We start from the raw sequence: 18,398 nt of genomic DNA, 5'->3' as shown, positions 1-18,398 counted from the left end.
AATATGACAACCTTAACCCCCACCCTGCCCTAACCATAACCATAAGTAACCAAACAAAATACAAGAGTTTTTTCATTTTTAGTTTTTTCATAACAGTCATTGATTTTTATAAAATAGAGATTTTCCTTATGGGGACCAGGAATCTGGTCCCCATAAGGGAAAAAACATGGATATTTATCACGTTATGAAAGGATAGGTATACCTGCTCACACACACACACACACACACAAACACGTATAGATACACATGGTATATACTGTGTATATATATATATATATTGGTTTTGTTATTACATGTGCTCTCCTTCAATTTATAATAAAAAACAACAGATCATGAATAACAACAATAATAATAATAATATACTTCCTTTTGTTTCATTGTATTATGAACCACTCAGTGCTACTGTGCACTTAAATTTTATTAACTGGTAAAGTACACTTCACACACATGGTTTAGTGTTCAGTTACTTATCTTTTAATTCTCTAAGCACACTGGCAAAGACCTCACTGGGAGTTGACCACCAGCAGCTTCTGCATGTAGGAGTTGAGCCACTTCTGTCTCTCCATGGCGGTCAGCAGTTTGCTCTTCTCCCGAAAAGCTGCATCATCTGCTACCACAATGTTCCTCTTCCCTTCATGACCTGCCTGGGATGACCAATCAGATGACCAGCTTTTTTTGATGTCCTCCACGTGTGACTGACCCATTGGAAGCCAGGGCTTATCAGCCACGAGTCCAGGTTTTGCTTTCGAGTTGGCAAACTCGGGACCTGCCATCATCTGTAAGCTCCAATCAAGGAGTGAGATGGAGGGGTACAGAACCTCCCACTGCGCCATTTTGGAATCCTCTTGTCCAATTGGAGGAGAGTATCTGGAGCGGCAAGAAATACGTATTTCTTTTATCAATGGGAAAAAAACCCCCATGTAGAATCATTTGGATGGTCAATATGAATTAAGGCGAGGAAGGACACAGGTGCATAAATTTGGATTTTTTTTATAATTATGAAGCTGTGCTAATTGCCTGACGTCGACATATTTTTAAATCCCCCACATGCAAAATAAAAAACAACAAAAAACAGAGCAGCATTACAGACTTAGAGACCCACAATGAAGCCCAGCCTGTTTCCCTGGGATGTACATCCTACCTCAGAGGAAACCCAGAGGATGCCAAAGTCATGCAGAGGAGTGCTAGCAGGAGGACTGATAAACGGGGAGGGAGAACCAGACCAGCCATCTGCCCCGGGGAAAGACCCAGAAATTACAGAGACCACTAATTACAAAACAGATCCGTCACAATTCACCACTCAATGCTCAACTCCCAAGTAATTAATGAATGCTCTCTAGCTAACATTTATCGGCGGGATATAGACATTAATTTGTAATTAACACATCATTAAAATAATTCAAATAAAGTGAATATTTGCGGTTAAAAAGCTAAACATGTAGCTAATACATTGCATACATTCCAATTTTGAAAGAAATGTCACATTTCAACTGATTATGAAAAGTAATATTGAAATATTATGTTGAAAGTGTAACATTTGTAAACAAATGAAAGTATTAGAATAGGCTCTGATAGCCTCTGATGGCTTAGAAATATCTTGAAAACAAAAAATGCTTTGGATATGTGTCAGATAAATCTGTAAATAGTAATAAAAAAATAAAGCATAGTCATTAAAATTTGTTTGAAAGTGCCTGTGCACATGTGCTACATTAGGATTCAAGAATAGTACATTATATTTTACAGTAACGCTTTTTTATTTTTAAGTAAATATTTCATTTTCAGCTTTGGTCCCTGCGGACACGCTGTGCAGTACGGTGGCCAGAAACACCTTGATGGAATAGCATTCTAATATCGGGACGATCTAGAAAAAAGGACATGTTGTTTAAATAATTAAAACAAAAAGTTGTCTACTTTGGCTTACTTTGATCTGGGGTAATACCTTGCAGTTCTCTTTAAAAGTTCTGGTTTTTTCTGTTGTGGAATTTCAAAGACAAAAAAACATAAATTTTACCTGCAGTTGAGGATACGTCCATGAATATTAAAATTATGACATAATTAAACAATTTTGAATACCATAATTTTACTTCTGTTAACCATTTTTCACCAACTTAACTGCAGTACAATTTTTACATTCTTCCAATTACTGGAAAAAAGAAAAGAACACACTTTACTTGATATATTTCATGAGTGACCTTCGGGTTTTAGTTAACACGCTATAGAAATATCCGTACATTTGCTTTTGAACAGATATCTCTACTGTATGTGAGGCATATCATCAACCCAACGTGGATATTAGAGGGGAAATCAATACATACTTTGCTAAAAGAAATTTGACTTTCTGCTGGCCAACTACAAAGCATTTTTGTATAAAGATCATTTCTGCTTTAAACGTTATTGTTTAGTAGCTTAGCTTCATTATAAAGTTTTGTTACTGTATGACATTTGTGTCAAAAGTGTTTTTGAACGTATAAAATTTAGCAGCAACCTGAAAGCTATTAAATTTGAAATTACAAGGACGCAAGGTTGTTTAGAGATAATTATTATAGTCGTTCAATACATTTTATACTGAATTTTTGAGCCAGAAGGTTGAAATTCATCAGAGATTTATCTCGCACATCTGTCACATAACTCCTTGCTTACCTTAGCGCCTGCCTGCAATGTGCCTGTTCACCCAAAGTGTGTTGGAGTTCGAGCTGCTGAGCACGTTTGCCTTTGCCGTGTGTTCAGCACACGTGCAACTTGAGCAAGTTCTTGTCTTGCGTCCCAGATTCCTAAGCAGTTTTCAGGTGAGCCGTGGTGGGGATGCCAACTGTAGTGTCGATCAGGTTTTCAATGGTGCTTATATACTGCAAGCCCCCTCGCCCCCACCCAGTCCTGGGATATGGAGGACGGGATGATGAAGAGCAAGAGGTAGAAAGACATGTTTCATGCTTCAAAGACATGGAAAACTCCGCCCATGACTGTCCTGTTTGTCACAATTCTTAATATAGCGACGGGGCTCGAAAGACAGGCCCGTTTGGACGTCAGTGCGGTTAATGATGTCTTCGGTGGAACTAGGAAGAATTGCAAGTTAAAAATACATGTATGTGCGTTCTCTTGAGCCAGAAAAAGTCTTTCATCAGTCAAATATCATGTCCATGCGATCACATGACCTCACCCCTATTGTTCCTTGGACCATAACGCCCCTGGTCAGGTAAGACCCCAACATGCTGGTGTAGTTTGACGCCATTGTGGCGCACAGGGAAGTCCAATTTGCATTCGCATGGCTTCCTTTGGCTGCCTACGCACACGCCGAGATGTAAGAACACGATGGCCTCGTTAAATCTAAAAAGACCTTTTTTTTTCCAGCCTCTATCTTCTTCACACATACACAAAATCCCGCCGACACACTCGCAGACACACGTTCAAGCATGGAAACACTTACGCTCACACTCAGAAAAATAAACTTTAGATGAACTTTTAACGTTTGTTTTCATTTTTGTGCAGAACTAGAGGGATGGATTAACACCAATGCTCCACGTTCATTAAACCCTCTTTTAGGATTCAAACATCTTTAAACTTTATGGTACTTTGTGGCCCTGTTCTCATGTCTTCAAAACTTCAAAATTTCAATCTAAAAGGCTTTAACTGTGGAATAAACACCGCCAGAGGAAATTATGGCATTGTTCTGAATGGAGAAAATGGTGTGTGCAATTTTAACAAATACTGCAGCTCTTCTGAATCTCGTCTCACTGAAAAAGGAGAGTGAGGGCCATTTACATGCGTGACAAACTGTCTTGGATGCTATTTTAATATGGCCTAATTTAAAATAATGGCTGTCGACATCGGGTGATGGTGTCAGACTAGGGATGTCTCCCCTCATTACAGCGTGCCGCGGCTCTGGAAAAGGGGTCCATTTTCTGAAAGGTCGCGGAGGGTCAAGCGGTTAATCTGAAACACAGGAGCCTCTGCATTGACTCATTGTGACTTCCTGAGCGGTGCCAAGGCTCACGGAGACTGTGTTACAATTGGCTAGCCATATTAATAAAGGTAACCCTGAAGGCCCAGTGTGCATTGCTGCTTGATCCGAAGTGGATTTATTCAGCCATAGCGAACTCCAAATGACACACGCAAATACACCTACTGCACAACTTTCACCTTTAACTTTCCCTTTCTCTTTTCCATCTACCTCCCAAATACTGGTAGACGCATCACAAGCCAGGCGCCTTCAAGGGTGCAGCCCCAAGTAAATCCAAATGAACCCCAAATGATTTGTTTATGCAGACCATGGAGTCTGAGAGTAACTAAATTTCAATCCTCTGTGTGTCCTGTAAATATAGCAGAATTGATAATACAGATTTTTATATGTCAAAAATGTTTACCAAGCGTTATAATTATGGCATGGAAACATTCAAAGTATTCAGTTGCCTAGATAACCCTAGAACGTTATCCCCCTACTACAATTACTACTACTACCAAAAGTAATAATATCAAAACAAATTAAGGTTTTGGTAGATCAGCAAGTAACACATCAAAGATCACAGGTTCAAGGCTGGATAGCATGTTTGCAATTTGTAGCACATGTAGCACTTTCATAAAAGAATATTTTATTACAAAACAATAAATTTGAAAATTAAGTGCATAAAAGGATGTTGGGGTAATAATGTTATCTCACTGACACCGACAGAACCTTTGATAAAATGTAAAATGGAATTAATGTTCCATTACCTTTACAATATGAATGTTCTCTACCAACTTTGAGAAGACTTTCACATAACGATGGCTAAAGTTCTGGGAACGTTCCCCGTTAGCTGGGAGGATCCTAGCAAGGCCCCTGACTGCTGGCATGGTTCCTTCTTCCTCTGCCTCCCTTATTCTTCCATCTTTCCTCACATCCTGTCCTTCTCGGATCCCTGGTCCTTTCCTGCCACCACCCTCCTCTTGCACGATGCCATCGTTTCAGGTGACAGAATAAAGCAGAACGCAGGATCTCATCCTCCGTGTGCAAATGAGCATGCAACATGGCGTCCAACACACCCCCATCTTCCTTTGTTCTAAAATCAAACACGTGTAACTATGTGTGGTACGCACACAAAGAAATGCAAGCTCTTTTTTATTCTATCAACACGCCACCTCTCTCAGGAACGAAACCATCTGTATTCAGAAGCGATCTGTTTTATTTCGTTATTTGGAAGATACCAGAAGTGTATATGGAAGGTGACGTTTTGTGGTTTTGTATCTGCTGGTGTTGTATTATGATTTTGCATGAATTTCAACTAAATATTACTCCAAAATACTTTTCTTCTGATTAATAATAAATGTCCACCGATGCACTAGGGGGCGCTGCTACTCAACTGTATAGTAGAGGGTGCATGTCCTGGCTTAGAAGAGTTGTGCCAGGTTGCTGGAACGTAGCCAGGGGTCTCTCATTAGGACATCAAAACTGGGAAATAAAGATGCAGATGGGGTGAAGGTTGGAAGCTAGACAACCCAGAACCGCAATGGCTTGTGGTTTGTTTATGTTCTGTAGAGAAACAAATACTCATTTGGAAATCTCAGAGAATTCATTAATTTAATAGCATGTCATTGCAACTTGAGGCAAAGTATTCATTAATGTCCATGTAATCGATATTCCTACATACCAACTCTTGTGATGCAAATTTACATGCTACAGGTTTTAGACATATGTTTAAGCTATGCAGATGCATTATACATACAAAAATACTTCTAATTAAATATTTGTGCAAAATATTTGTATGAAATCTATTATGAACATGTAAAAAAATTATAATTTTTTCAATGCATATAGGCCATTGGTAGCTGGGTATTTTCCTCAAGGTCTATATGGTGTCCCAGTTTAGCACATAAAAGCTGTAATTATATGCACAGTAAGTCACCCCTTGCAGTGTTACATCTGTCAGCCAGTTGCAAATATATACATAATACATACATCTCTAAAACAAAACACTCTCATATTTTGGTCACGTTTTTGTAGATTATAATTTTGACCACTGTTTTGTATGTGAAGGTTTACGTTATGCCTTGAAAGGCATGTGTTTGATGTGTTACATGTTAAGATAATTTAGGAATTGGAACAAAATTTTTATTTCAGACTTTTCAGGCAGTGAAAAGCATGAGAATAGGCAGGCAAGCAACGGCAACTGAGAGACGACTGTGGAGAAATAAGACGATCGAAAGAAAGAAAAAGGAAGGATGGGGCATTTTAAATATGAGATATTCCTGAATAAATGGGAGGCATCTCATTAGCGCCACACATGGGTGGATCCTGGTATGGGCAAGATGGATGGCATCTCTTGAGCTGGGCACTGGCTTAGCAAACTTTTGACCCCCCCCCCCCACCCCCCTGGCAACCTTCACTGTCGACACCCACCCTTGCCCACCGTTCGAAGCAAAGTGAAATTGGGCAGTGAAGTGTTTTTCTAGGGGAGGGGGGAATTTTGCCTAAGCTGCCACATGGGCTACGACGAGCACCAGTGCCACGCTTTCGGGGGGCTGCCATTTCCTGCCAGCCCCCCCACACTGATTTGTGCCTGCACTTTGTATAAACAGGTCAGAGCCAAACTGGGATTAGACTTTCAGGCCCACAATCCCATCAGCCCAGCGGACAACACCTACTATGTCAGATGGCCAGTCCTAGGTTACCATACATCTGGCTTTGCACAAACACATCTTCTTTTTGGGCCCCTGTCCCGGCAGTTTTTCAAAGGTCGGAGGTTTGTCCGGATTTATCGCCGCTACCTGTATGACCCAGTTTTGCAAGTTACAGTGGAGTACCAACCGAAGGAAGAGGCACCGATTTTCAATGTATGGCAACCACTGAGTATCACCACACAGCGTTTGCAAGGCTCGGGCACATGTTAAATGATGTGCACATCCCTACGTGTTAAATGATGTGCACATCCCTACGTGTTAAATGATGTGCACATCCCTACGTGTTAAACGATGTGCACATCCCTACGTGTTAAACGATGTGCACATCCCTACATGTTAAACGATGTGCACATCCCTACGTGTCAAATGATGTGCACATCCCTACGTGTTAAATGATGTGCACATCCCTACGTGTTAAATGATGTGCACATCCCTACATGTTAAACTAGGTGTACATCCCTATGTGTCAAATGATGTGCACATCCCTACGTGTCAAATGATGTGCACATCCCTACGTGTTAAATGATGTGCACATCCCTACGTGTTAAATGATGTACACATCCCCACGTGTCACACTGCTCATGAGTGATGTCAACCTCGGAAACCACTGGCACTCTGACACTTCATTTTCATTGCCTTGTGAACAATAAATCACATTGTTTGCTTGACGTTTAACAAACTTTAGCTTAGCGTTTTGTACTGTAAGTGTTGTTGAAAAACACTTGTATTTTGTGTCAATTGTGTGTAGATTCCTGTAAAGTGTAAACTGTAAGGTTGCCCCGGACGTGAATTTTCATTTTACGGCTTGATTAGGGAAAACTCATTAATATGCATGAGAGAAGCAGTACCTGATTGGCTGGTGAACGCGAAATCTTATTAATTAGAGGACACGCCATCTTTTTTGTCTCACCAATGGTATGGTATGGTTATGGTAACCCTAGCCAGTCCAGCCCTGATATGAGGCTTTAACCAGAATTACACTGATGTGTTAGAAAATAGTGTGAATTCCACATTTATTCACTTAGTATAAATGTTACATAAATGTTTCCTCCATCGTTTTCATCAGTCTGCCCTGAAGACAGACTGTCTTCAGAGGTAGAATCTCTACAGTCAGCCTACCCCCCACCCCCCCCCCCCCAATTCAGATGCCGCTCGGCAATAGGAAACAGGGGACATCATCAGCTTCAGATTCACAGACTCCTGGCCGGTATACGAAATGATACTTTGCACGGTGCTCACTGTGGTGCAAACTGGATTTCACTGACAAAGGAAGTTCCTCTGAGGTCAGGCTTTGGTACTTTCCATCCACCGAAATATATAACCTGTAGGTCTCGGGCTCGACAACCTCAAATGTCTCTGCACAGTGTCTGCAGAGGTCCTGTATGGTAGTGCTGGCTCGGATGCCAAGAGTCTTGGTGTTGGCACCAGCCTCCAGCAAGGATACCTTCACGAAGTCCTGCAGGGAAGAACAGTAGTGAGGTTAATATTTCCCACAGACCTACACTGGAGCCTTGAGACACCATCATTTGTTGCCCAGGCCTACTGCACCTCTACAGGAGAGCCAGACAGACGCTTTTTGCTCAAGGTGCGATGCCTTTCCCAGCGATGGATGGAGTCTTGCACTTCCGAACTAAGTTGCCGGGTCATTTGCATAATGTCATAGTTCTTTATATGCTCAAGTGCCCCATAGGTTGTTGTCAAGTAGTAGGAGCCTAGAGGATATATAAGTATAGCAGGTTATGATTTCAAAATGTAGCTGTGTAGAATTGCTTGAATGCATCCAAACACTCTGCTGCTCTGATGCATATGTGCTCCTAGGGGACAGGGTGAGGGGGTGTGGCTTCCTGTAATGAATAGCGCGATCTGTGAGGCATGCCTCGCAGCGAACCGCCTTGCCTTCTCCGAGCTGCATGGCGGGGTCCATGAGTTCCATCATGTATTCCACGTCCAGCATTAAAGGTGTAATGTTGCTATGGGCCACTACATACATTAAGACCGGGAGGAAGTCATCGGCCCCCAGGGTCCGTCCTGCAGAAAGGCACAGAGTCAAGGCTGCAGATAGAGAGATGTCCATGTGCAGGCGCACACACACACACACACACACACACACACACACACACACACACACACGCTTGCACATGCATGTTAAAAAAAAAAAAAAAACTAATCACGTCACAGGAATCCCACAACCACACAAATGAAATGGACTTCAAACAAACAGGTAACAGTCTTGCAGATAACGCACCTACGCACACATAATACACACTTTCCCAACCATGGGTCAGAATAGCAGAAACACCACTGGTTAAAAATTACACATGCAAACTAACACAAAGACACACACACACACACACACACACAAAAACACTCCAAAGGAATCATAGTGGTCATACCACAACCTATTTAGAGCAAAACACAGAAAAACACAGTGAAATATATAGCTTCAAAACCACAACTGCACAACTAACTTCTGTACCTTTGGTCATGGGTTTGAATCCCACTTGTGGCACTGAACAAGACCCTTAACCCCCACTTCTATACAGGGAGACTGTCCCTGAATTTAGAAAAATGGAAGTCTAGATAAGAGTGACTACTAAATGCAGTAAACGTGCACATAACTGGACTCATAAATAGTTAATTTAATGAGATACACAAGATATCATCACTGTCTGATGAAAAGCACATATCTTCATTACTTCAAGAGTGCTAAAAAATGCACGTTCTTTACAAAGTAAACTAAAGCAATGCAATGAGATATCCTTAACACCACAAATAGAAACCTGTCAGTAAATGGTTTAATGCTTTGAATGGACTTACATGGATTGTTGTCAGCAAAGGAAATGTGTCAGTGTCAAGAAGATACAAACTAATCTCGTTTTATATTCACAACTGATGCCTTTAGTTAGCTAGCTATCTACCTATCAATCTTAATTGTTAAAAATTAGTGATATAATGTAATCCATACAAACGACCAAAATGAATACAAATGTAAAGTAGTACAAACATATACAAACTAGGTAAACAGGTGACTTCATAAAAGTTTCATAGATCAATTGGATGTCAAATACTATGAGTTGACAGAGCAGAATGTGCATATTCCATTTATAGTAAAAAGTCACAATCATCAAAGAGTGGGCAGGCGGTTTTCGTCAGACAGTGTCGATATGCCAGCACCTTGCTCTCTTCACTAAATCATTATACATTTGCAAGATGTTCATATGGCTTTTGCTTGCATCCCACATCAAAGCTTCCAACAATCAATGAAATATTCCGTATAGATATCCTGCTAAAATAAAAATACATCACGGTTTTAAAGTTTTATTTCTGATCACTGCTGAAGTGGAAAGCACCGGTTTCCCAAACGACTCCACATTTCACAACCACTTTACCACGGCAGGGCACTAATGAAGCTGTGTTTCCCAGGAAACACCCCGGATGGGATGCCAAGGCAGACGCGTAGACACCGATCTACCTAAACTACGTGCAGTCAGAGGAAGCCGTACAAAGCTCTGAAGCTGCACGAAGAAGTAGGGACCAAATCCACAAACTTTCAAGCTAAAACAAATTTCGTTTTTAGACTAATAGTGCATGACAGAGGTTTACGAACGAGCCATTTAACAAATGACTTTAACTATTTGGAATTAGCGAGTCTATGCCCGAATGTTTGCCGCCAAAAACTGGCTAAGATATTGCCGTGCACATTAAGCTATGGCCTTAATTGCTGTTTTTAGCACATTACTATTGCTCTTTGACTACGTAATTACCTCTGCTCAGTTGTCTAAAATGAGCAGCTGAATAAATTTAAATATGTATATATGTAAGTGTGGTTTAGCTATGTGCTGCCTTATTTTGAGCGAGTTGCTTTTAACATGGTGATCTGTCCTACCACCAGTTCGCTGTTTGGACACAAAATTTGGTCACAAAATTTGTCGAATCTGTCTATTAACTGGATCTTTGGTGCTGTACATCAAGGCCATTCTGGTAGGTATAAGATGTAAAGCTCTGCACACTGCACACATCCACATTCGCAGAAACAGTTTTGAAACACTGTTTTCATTTAGAAAGGTGGAGCGAGTGCCGGAGAAAACATGGAGAAACGAGAAGGATCTATTGCAGCTGCACACAAACCACCAGCCAAACGTTTTCACACACCGTGGATTTTTTTACCACTTTCCCATTTATTTCAAAAACTGCAGATTTTTTATTCTTGCTAAGCATTAGGAAGTGAATGACTATGAATGAAAATATACAAATTAAATCAAACAAATAAAAGATTTTCCTTTATAACATGGAAAGAGTATCTAAGTGCATGGTTGTGTTATTAACTAGCATAATCAAATTCTAGGCTGTCCTTTAATGCACTAGTTAACTGTTTCATCCCATGAAACAGAGCAGTATGTAATGTCCCTTGTAGAAAAGAATGTCTCGAATTTGCTCTGCTGTTATAATTGCTAGAGGAGGTTGTTTTGATGAAGCAAACGTTTTCTTGCTGATAAAGGTACTCAAATGGTGACCACACTGTGAATGCATTTGTTAGCAAACAATATTGAGTGTATTTTTAGACAACGTTACATGAGTAACATGAAAATGTAGAAAATCTCAGTGTCTGCAAAAACCTTTGACTGGTAGTGTAGCTACCCACTAAGGGTTTCCAGTAAGGCACTGGCTAGATGTACTCACCAGGACAGCTGACCGACATGGACTCGTAAATAAGCTTGCAGGCCTTTAACAGGATAGAGATTTTCTTTTCAGGGGAGTACTGTTTGTGTAGCATGTCCAGCTTGAATTTAATCTTCTCCACATCGGCTGATTCCGGCACACTGGTGGTAACTCCCAGGTCAGTGGTGGTGGTGTTGAGCACCACCTGCTGGTTGTCACGCAGCTTCATCAGTGAGTTATTCCCCGTGTGAAGGTCCCACAGCCTTGCATAGATCGCATCCCGCAGAGGTTTCAGAACGCACTTGAACAGCGTTGTCTCTATTATGGACTCTGAAGGGACCAGAGAGAGAACCTGTTAGCCAACTGGGCCTACATTTGGATTTCAGTCAACCTTGAATTACCCCAGGATTTCAGTCATCCTACTGTCAGCTGTGAATGACCCCAGGATTTCAGTCATCCTACTGTCAGCTGTGAATGACCCCAGGATTTCAGTCATCCTACTGTCAGCTTTGAATGACCCCACTGGTTATTCCTTGGCTACTCTTACCTACAATTGAGGACACTATTTCTCATGAGGAGTACTAATAAGTATGGTGAGTAGTTAAAATACTGATAAGAAAATGGGAACAAAGCATTTAAAATTCAAAGTTCTAGAAAGCGAAGGGATATCTTGATCCGTGAACAAGAACGTTAAAATCTGCTTTAGTAAAATCCACAGTTGCCTAAATGTCACTTAACCTTGTACTGCCGCACAGGGTTGACTTGAGACAACGAAAATTATTGGGGTGCTGGGGTCAAAGGTCACACAGGCAATTATTATATGGAAACATAATCAAAGAGTCCTTAGCTTATACAAACCTGGATGCATTTTTTAGGTGCATTAGATAAACTGTCTACCCTCTCAGAAACAAGGATAAAAATTAGTACCTTTGCTTGTCACTGTTGCTGTACCCTTGTATTTGTACCTTTAAGGTACATAAATAGACTCTGGGGAACATTCCAAAGGTACAAACAGCATTAATGTACCATCAGTGGTACAGAAATGTTCCTCAGAATCCAATTCTGAACCTTAAAAGGTACAATTACCTACAGCGAGGGTAAAATTTGCAGGCCCTTGAGGGTACAGCCCCAGTGATAAGCAAAGGTACAAAGGTTTTCTGAGAGTGTGTCCAAATACAGTGTAAAACAAACTTTGTCATTCAGAAGATCTTTATCATTATTTATATGTGCTTCAGTGATCTTAGAAAGTTGCTACGTGTCAGAAAAGAGGGAAATGGGAGGAACAAACAAACATTTCACAGCTATCAGCGCTTATTGCTTTTTGAAACAAACTTGTTGCAGAAAATTTTTAATTGCATTGTGTTGCAAAGGTTCTTGAATGCTTTTAACATTTTACATTTAGCTTAAAAATAGCACAGTGTGCTGTTTTCGAATATTCTATCACTCTCTGTGTATTTGCTGAACGTCGAATTACCTAACTTCTCCTCAGGGTACACTGAAGACTCTAGGATTGCCTGAAGCTCAGTACTCTGAATGAGGTATCCCTTCAGCTGGGTTAGCATCTGCCGGATCTCCTGCAGCATCTCCGTGCTGGATGTGCGCTTCTGCATGGCTTCCAGTGTGAATGCCCGGTAGTCCAGTACAAGATTCCCGAAGTATGAGTCTCTGTCTTGCGCAAGGTTCAAAATCCGGTGCTGGAGTTTCTTCTCAGCAGATATGAGGCCTGTGAGCATCTGTGATAGGTTGACCCGTGACAGCCGCTTCTTGGCCTTGTTGATCATAAGCGTGGGATTCTGCTTATGGGTCTTCGCCAGTCTGACGGCAATATCAGCTTCCTCCTCTGTGCTGCTGGCAGAGGGGGAGTCGTGGTCCAGACGTGAAGACCCACCCTCGAGAGAACAAACTGCGCTTTTGGAGGGCATCACGGAGGCAGATGGCTGCAGCATCTTGGAAGGAGACTTCTGGGGTATTGGTTCTGAGTTCCTCTGAGGTCTTTGCAGATCTTCTACCATTGTGGACCTTGTGGAGCAGAATGGAACTCGGGAGTTTCTGTTCTTCCTTGGTGGAGGGATAGGGGCTTCCTTCTTCCTTGTGTCCTGGCTGATTGCAGGGCCTTTGTTGCTGTCAGTCATGGCTGAACTTGCAGGTTCCTTTACCAACGGCCAAGCGTCCTCCAGAAAGGGCCCCTCAGTGTTGTTCACGCCGCTAATACGTAACAAGGAGGGGATAGTTGCCACGTCGAGCCCTTCGCCTGAAGTCACGCCACCCTTCCTATGTTCAGATGGACTCTCTGAGTGCAGTTCAGAGAACCAGAGGCTGGACGACTCAGAAACTTGGTGTCTGCTTGAGTGCAAAGACGACACCTCTGCCACCTCCGCTGTGGCTGTCTCTGAGCTGCCACCCAGTACTGTCACTGCATGGCCGCCACAGTCCTCTTCCTCTTTTGCTGTAGTTAGCTGGGAGGAGGAGCTGGGGGGAGGGTGTGGCGGAAGTAGGGCCGTCCTCCAGGGCCTGCTCTGGTCCAGCGAAGCCGGCAAAGTCAGGCTCTGGCTCCTAGCAATGGAGACATCTGCGAGCAGCCCGCCGTAGAACTCCTCCAGCCGGACGGGGTTCACGTACCACAGGCCGTCGCTTCTGGCAGGCGGCTCGACTTCGCAGGAGTCGCGACTGCCGTGGTTGTGGTATGAGCTCAGTGAGTCTTGTCCGTCTCTCTCGCCACTGTGCCCTCCCCCAGCAGCGAGGCCACAATGCCTATTTAAGGAAGAGCCCCAGAAATCTGCAGAGAGGAGAGAAACCTGTGGTCAAGCTGTTCTGCTTCTCCACACTTCTGACATTCTTCCCTCTATTACTTTTTCAACGGCTTTATATTACTTTTTCATTTGAAGTAATTAAAACAAAAATTGGCCGATTGGCAACACACTGAACACATAGCCCTAAATAATACATAATTTATACTGACATTGAAAAGGATGTTGTGTAAAGTATGAAGGAAGGAAACTGAATATTGCCCCTGTCAAATATATTGAAGTTGCAAAACACCAACTGCTAACACATTTACACAACCTATGACTTGCATTACCATATCATAAAATCCCCTGACCCAACAACATTGATAGAGGAGGAAGTTATAATTTATGTCTGTAATCCTTCTGTTACTCTCAGCTGAGAATATTAATTCACCCATTTTTGTTTTGAATCTACAAAAGGTAAAACCTATAACCATATATAACAGTAACTATATATAAACATATATACCGATATTTACCCATTAGCACAATATCTTTGCTTTGGCTTACCAGAGTAAAGTAAGATCACTCTGCCTTAACAGATGCTAATCGACCATAAACGTATCATGGCTATAAATGCCACCCCCCCCACACCATTACCTGAACCAAGGCTTGATATAATCTCCATGTGTTCGTATTTTGTTGCCTGGACGATGGCATTTGGCAGTCTCAGTTTGAATGGAAGAATATCTCTGAAGCAGAGGAAAAAGGGAGTTTTGTGATGCAGTCTGTAACATAATGGGCACCTGATACAGCATAAAGTGAGCTTTGCAGAAGTGCATGCAGAGAACCGCAAAAAGCCAACCAATAGCGGCACGGAATCAATCCATAAGACGTTATGAAAAAAACAAGACATATACTTTCTCCCCCAAAATAGCTTGTTTTATTCAGTACTTCATCAAAAACATGAGAAGTAAAATGGATTAAAAGGTAAATACTCAAAGTGGGATATTATACCGATAGCATAGTATTATACTCATAGCAGGGTATTAAACTCATAGCAGGGTATTATACTCATAGTAGGGTATTATACTCACAGTAACCTATTATACTCATAGTAGGGTATTCTACTCATTGTAACGTATTATACTCATAGCAGGGTATTATACTCACAGTAACCTATTATACTCATAGCAGGGTATTATACTCATAGCAGGGTATTATACTCACAGTAACCTATTATACTCATAGCAGGGTATTATACTCATAGCAGGGTATTATACTCACAGTAACCTATTATACTCACAGTAACCTATTATACTCATAGCAGGGTATTATACTCACAGTAACCTATTATACTCATAGCAGGGTATTATACTCATAGCAGGGTATTATACTCACAGTAACCTATTATACTCATAGTAGGGTATTCTACTCATTGTAACGTATTATACTCATAATAGGGTATTATACTCATAGTAGCGTATTATACTCTTAGTAACGTGTTATACTCATAGTAGCATATTATACTCATAGTACGTTATTATACTCATAGTAAGAAAGTATATGATCTGATGGAAGAGTGCGGGCCAATTCCGGGCAGAGAGACAGTTAGTCAGGTCAGACGACAATACTTAAAGTGACATCCAGAACTGGGCTTTGAACAGGTGCTTGGTTTGGTCAAACGAGGCTGTACTTAATGGAATCAGATGGTCTCTGTCAAGCCCTTCCAGAAACACAGCTTGCCAACCCCCCCCCCCCCCTTCCCCCCACCAGCACCCATAAGAATCGCACATCACCGACGAGCTGTCTGAGCTGCACAGCGACATGGAGCAGAAGCCCGAAATAGCTGCTTACAGACACAAGAGGGCAGTGTTGCTGATGCTTATTGAATAGACACGAGTTCAAGGTGACATTGGCAGTAACACTTATGAAGCATGCTTTCTGAGCCTGTTAGGGAACGTCATACCGGCTGACACAGTAGAAGGCGATGAGTTTGAAAATATCGTCAAAGACCAGGACGGAACCTTCCAGATACATTACTGCACAGGTGACAAATGGGAGAGAAAAGACAAGAATATGTCATTCAGGGATGTAGCTGAAGTGACTCAACTAATCCCATGGATGTGTTCATAATTTATGAATGCATTGCAGTCGTCATAATCTTGCTTTGAAAAGGGAGCAACTAAGCTTTATCACTACAGAGTACTTATAGTGAATCAAGTGAATGAATGCATGAGTAAATACACAGGCGGGGAGCGATACATGAGAATTTCCTGTGACATCACCACAAATACTATAAATAGGCTAAAAAGACTGCAGCCCAGCCCCCCAGGTATGGACCTCCGTTTTGAGAGGAAGAAAGCAGAGTATTTTCTGCCCAGCACGGAATGTGGTCTGTCACATCATCTGCTTCTCTACTCTCCCCACACTGCCATCTCAATTTAATCTGACCAAGCCCAAGATGGAAGGCGCGTTCAGCGCTGACGTGCAAATACAGCTCCTTACACTCACATAAGTTCTCCTCTTTGACTGGTATGTCCTGAACTTGTGGCCTGCTCTTCTGGTTGAAAAGACGTACTGACAGGATCATCCTCTTCTTATGCATGTCTCTTCTGACTAAAAATATCTGAGATCAAAAGCGAAAGACTTCGCATATAAATACCGATCACCAAAATTTTCATTGCGGAACTGAAGATTTTTGACTGTGGGTGTAATCTGTCTGATTTGGGCATGAGACCACTTACCCCGGGAGTTTCTCCCTGCAGGATGCGAGTGGCTCTACTCTCTGTGATTCCCAATTGGAGCCATACGGGACACGTCTTGATGAGTTTGTCTAAGATGCTAATGTCTGCCGGAGAAGGCAGGAGGGCTGGTGGTGAGACAGGCCTGCAGCTCGACGGGCTTTGACCCCCCGGGACCAGGGATGAAGAGACCTCGGTGACAGTAGGTGAGAAAGACACAGGCACTGCAGGAATGCCAGGCATGGCGGAGTCTTGGGACGACGCAGGGAAGCTTCCGGAGACGTTGGGTGAAAGGCGACTAGGAAGAACATTGTAGAAAGCAGGAGTTAGATACTGAACAGAGAGCACTGCCACTTCACAGAAACAATGCCGCTCAAAGATAATAGCAAGGATACAAAAACAGTGAGACAGGTAACTGTCAAAAAGTTACAGTAAATGTGCTACTGAAGAAATATTAGAAAAAGAACAGAAATAATCAGCAATGCAGCAACATTTAGCATATTGCAATTTGATAAAACAGTGAATTTTAAAACAATGCAATACTAAATATCTATTCTATTCTATTATATTCTTATTATGCATAAGGTTCTATGTCATTTAAAAGGCCATAACCATTTACTTTTAGGTAGCTATACAGAGAGCTTGGAAGAAGTTTGGATTAAAAAGAAGAGAGAGAAAGAGAACTTCCATACCCCGAATATGGTTCTGCATCTGGCGGGAGAGCCGCTGTAATCATCCTGGAGTTTCACTGGCAGCACCCACTGTTCTCTTCTGTCCCCCCCCACCCCCCCTGGTCACAGACACCCCCCAAAACACTGTCTGTATTCCCCTCTGCCAGTGTCCACTCCGCTCAGGTCATTTTCACTCTGGAGGAGCAGCGAGAAGAGTGAGTGTGTGTGTGTGTGCTTCTGCTTCAGCAAGTGGACAGAGGTGAGTGCATCTGCTCCGTCTACATCGGCTGCGGCGGCGTTATGGGGGGGCCACCAGCGGAAGTCACCCAACACCCACACTCCGCCCACGTGAACTCGAGTCCAGGCTCCAATCCCCCTTTAACGTTCACTTTCAGATCTATTTAGCCAATCAATACTAAAGTGTTGTGACAGTGAAGAACTGAAGTTCCCACACACACATTGTCTTAGATGTGCCTGGAATTCACACACCGCCTTCCGCACCATACATCTGACATTAAACAAAAGAAATGTGGAGCCCCCCCCCAGCCCCCTGCAACCCACCCTCAGAATGTAGCATTGTGTCTCATTAATGTCCCACTTCCTCCAGTTGATTTCTGTTCCTAGCAGACAAAACCAACACACTAGTACCTTAAATAATTCTATTATTTATAACAAGTACTTAAAAAACCCCTACAGCGAAACTAATTGTTACACCTTGCCGGATTGTATTTCCTCAAACTCACTTGTGCCACAGAGCAGCTACAAGAAACAAATAAGAAAAAAAATGCTTAACCAATCACTTTCTCAGAACACTTGGGCAGACTTTGAAGCAGTAAGTTAGAAACAGCAGATGTTTCCTCTCTTATCAGAGTGTGACTTGGGCTGCTGCACTTAGCGTGTTTACATGCAGGAGCGAGGGAGCCGGCTATTCACTCTGCAGTAAAGGA

General features: G+C 42.2%; 2 protein-coding genes across 5 annotated transcripts; both read right to left on the bottom strand.

The window, feature by feature from the left end:
• Nucleotides 1-223: 223 nt before the first annotated feature.
• On the bottom strand, nt 224-7,783 carry pth2 (parathyroid hormone 2). Of its 3 annotated transcripts, XM_048975389.1 has the most exons (4): nt 5,335-7,783; nt 2,641-2,874; nt 1,142-1,230; nt 224-867 (listed from the first exon to the last, which is right to left on the bottom strand). In XM_048975389.1, the coding sequence occupies exons 3-4, from the start codon at nt 1,228-1,230 to the stop codon at nt 504-506; spliced, it is 453 nt and encodes a 150-aa protein (XP_048831346.1). In that variant the 5' UTR covers nt 2,641-2,874; nt 5,335-7,783; the 3' UTR covers nt 224-503. The 3 variants fall into 3 exon arrangements, 2 of the variants coding, with proteins under 2 accessions (XP_048831346.1, XP_048831347.1); XM_048975390.1 differs by lacking the exons at nt 2,641-2,874; nt 5,335-7,783 and adding an exon at nt 1,922-2,023; XR_007382393.1 differs by lacking the exons at nt 224-867; nt 1,142-1,230; nt 2,641-2,874 and adding an exon at nt 4,567-5,033.
• Nucleotides 7,784-7,791: 8 nt separating this feature from the next.
• Nucleotides 7,792-17,560, bottom strand: rin3 (Ras and Rab interactor 3). 2 transcript variants are annotated; one of them, XM_048975387.1, is made up of 10 exons: nt 17,473-17,560; nt 16,784-17,078; nt 16,545-16,665; nt 16,006-16,078; nt 14,697-14,788; nt 12,785-14,086; nt 11,332-11,640; nt 8,548-8,679; nt 8,200-8,363; nt 7,792-8,107 (listed from the first exon to the last, which is right to left on the bottom strand). In XM_048975387.1, the coding sequence occupies exons 1-10, from the start codon at nt 17,514-17,516 to the stop codon at nt 7,793-7,795; spliced, it is 2,847 nt and encodes a 948-aa protein (XP_048831344.1). In that variant the 5' UTR covers nt 17,517-17,560; the 3' UTR covers nt 7,792. The 2 variants fall into 2 exon arrangements, with proteins under 2 accessions (XP_048831344.1, XP_048831345.1); XM_048975388.1 differs by having other exon boundaries at nt 16,551-16,665.
• Between the last annotated feature and the right edge of the window lie 838 nt (nt 17,561-18,398).

This window comes from Brienomyrus brachyistius, chromosome 14 (genome assembly GCF_023856365.1).
Source record: "Brienomyrus brachyistius isolate T26 chromosome 14, BBRACH_0.4, whole genome shotgun sequence".
Taxonomy (NCBI): domain Eukaryota; kingdom Metazoa; phylum Chordata; class Actinopteri; order Osteoglossiformes; family Mormyridae; genus Brienomyrus; species Brienomyrus brachyistius.
This window is presented reverse-complemented; position numbering and strand designations above follow the sequence as displayed.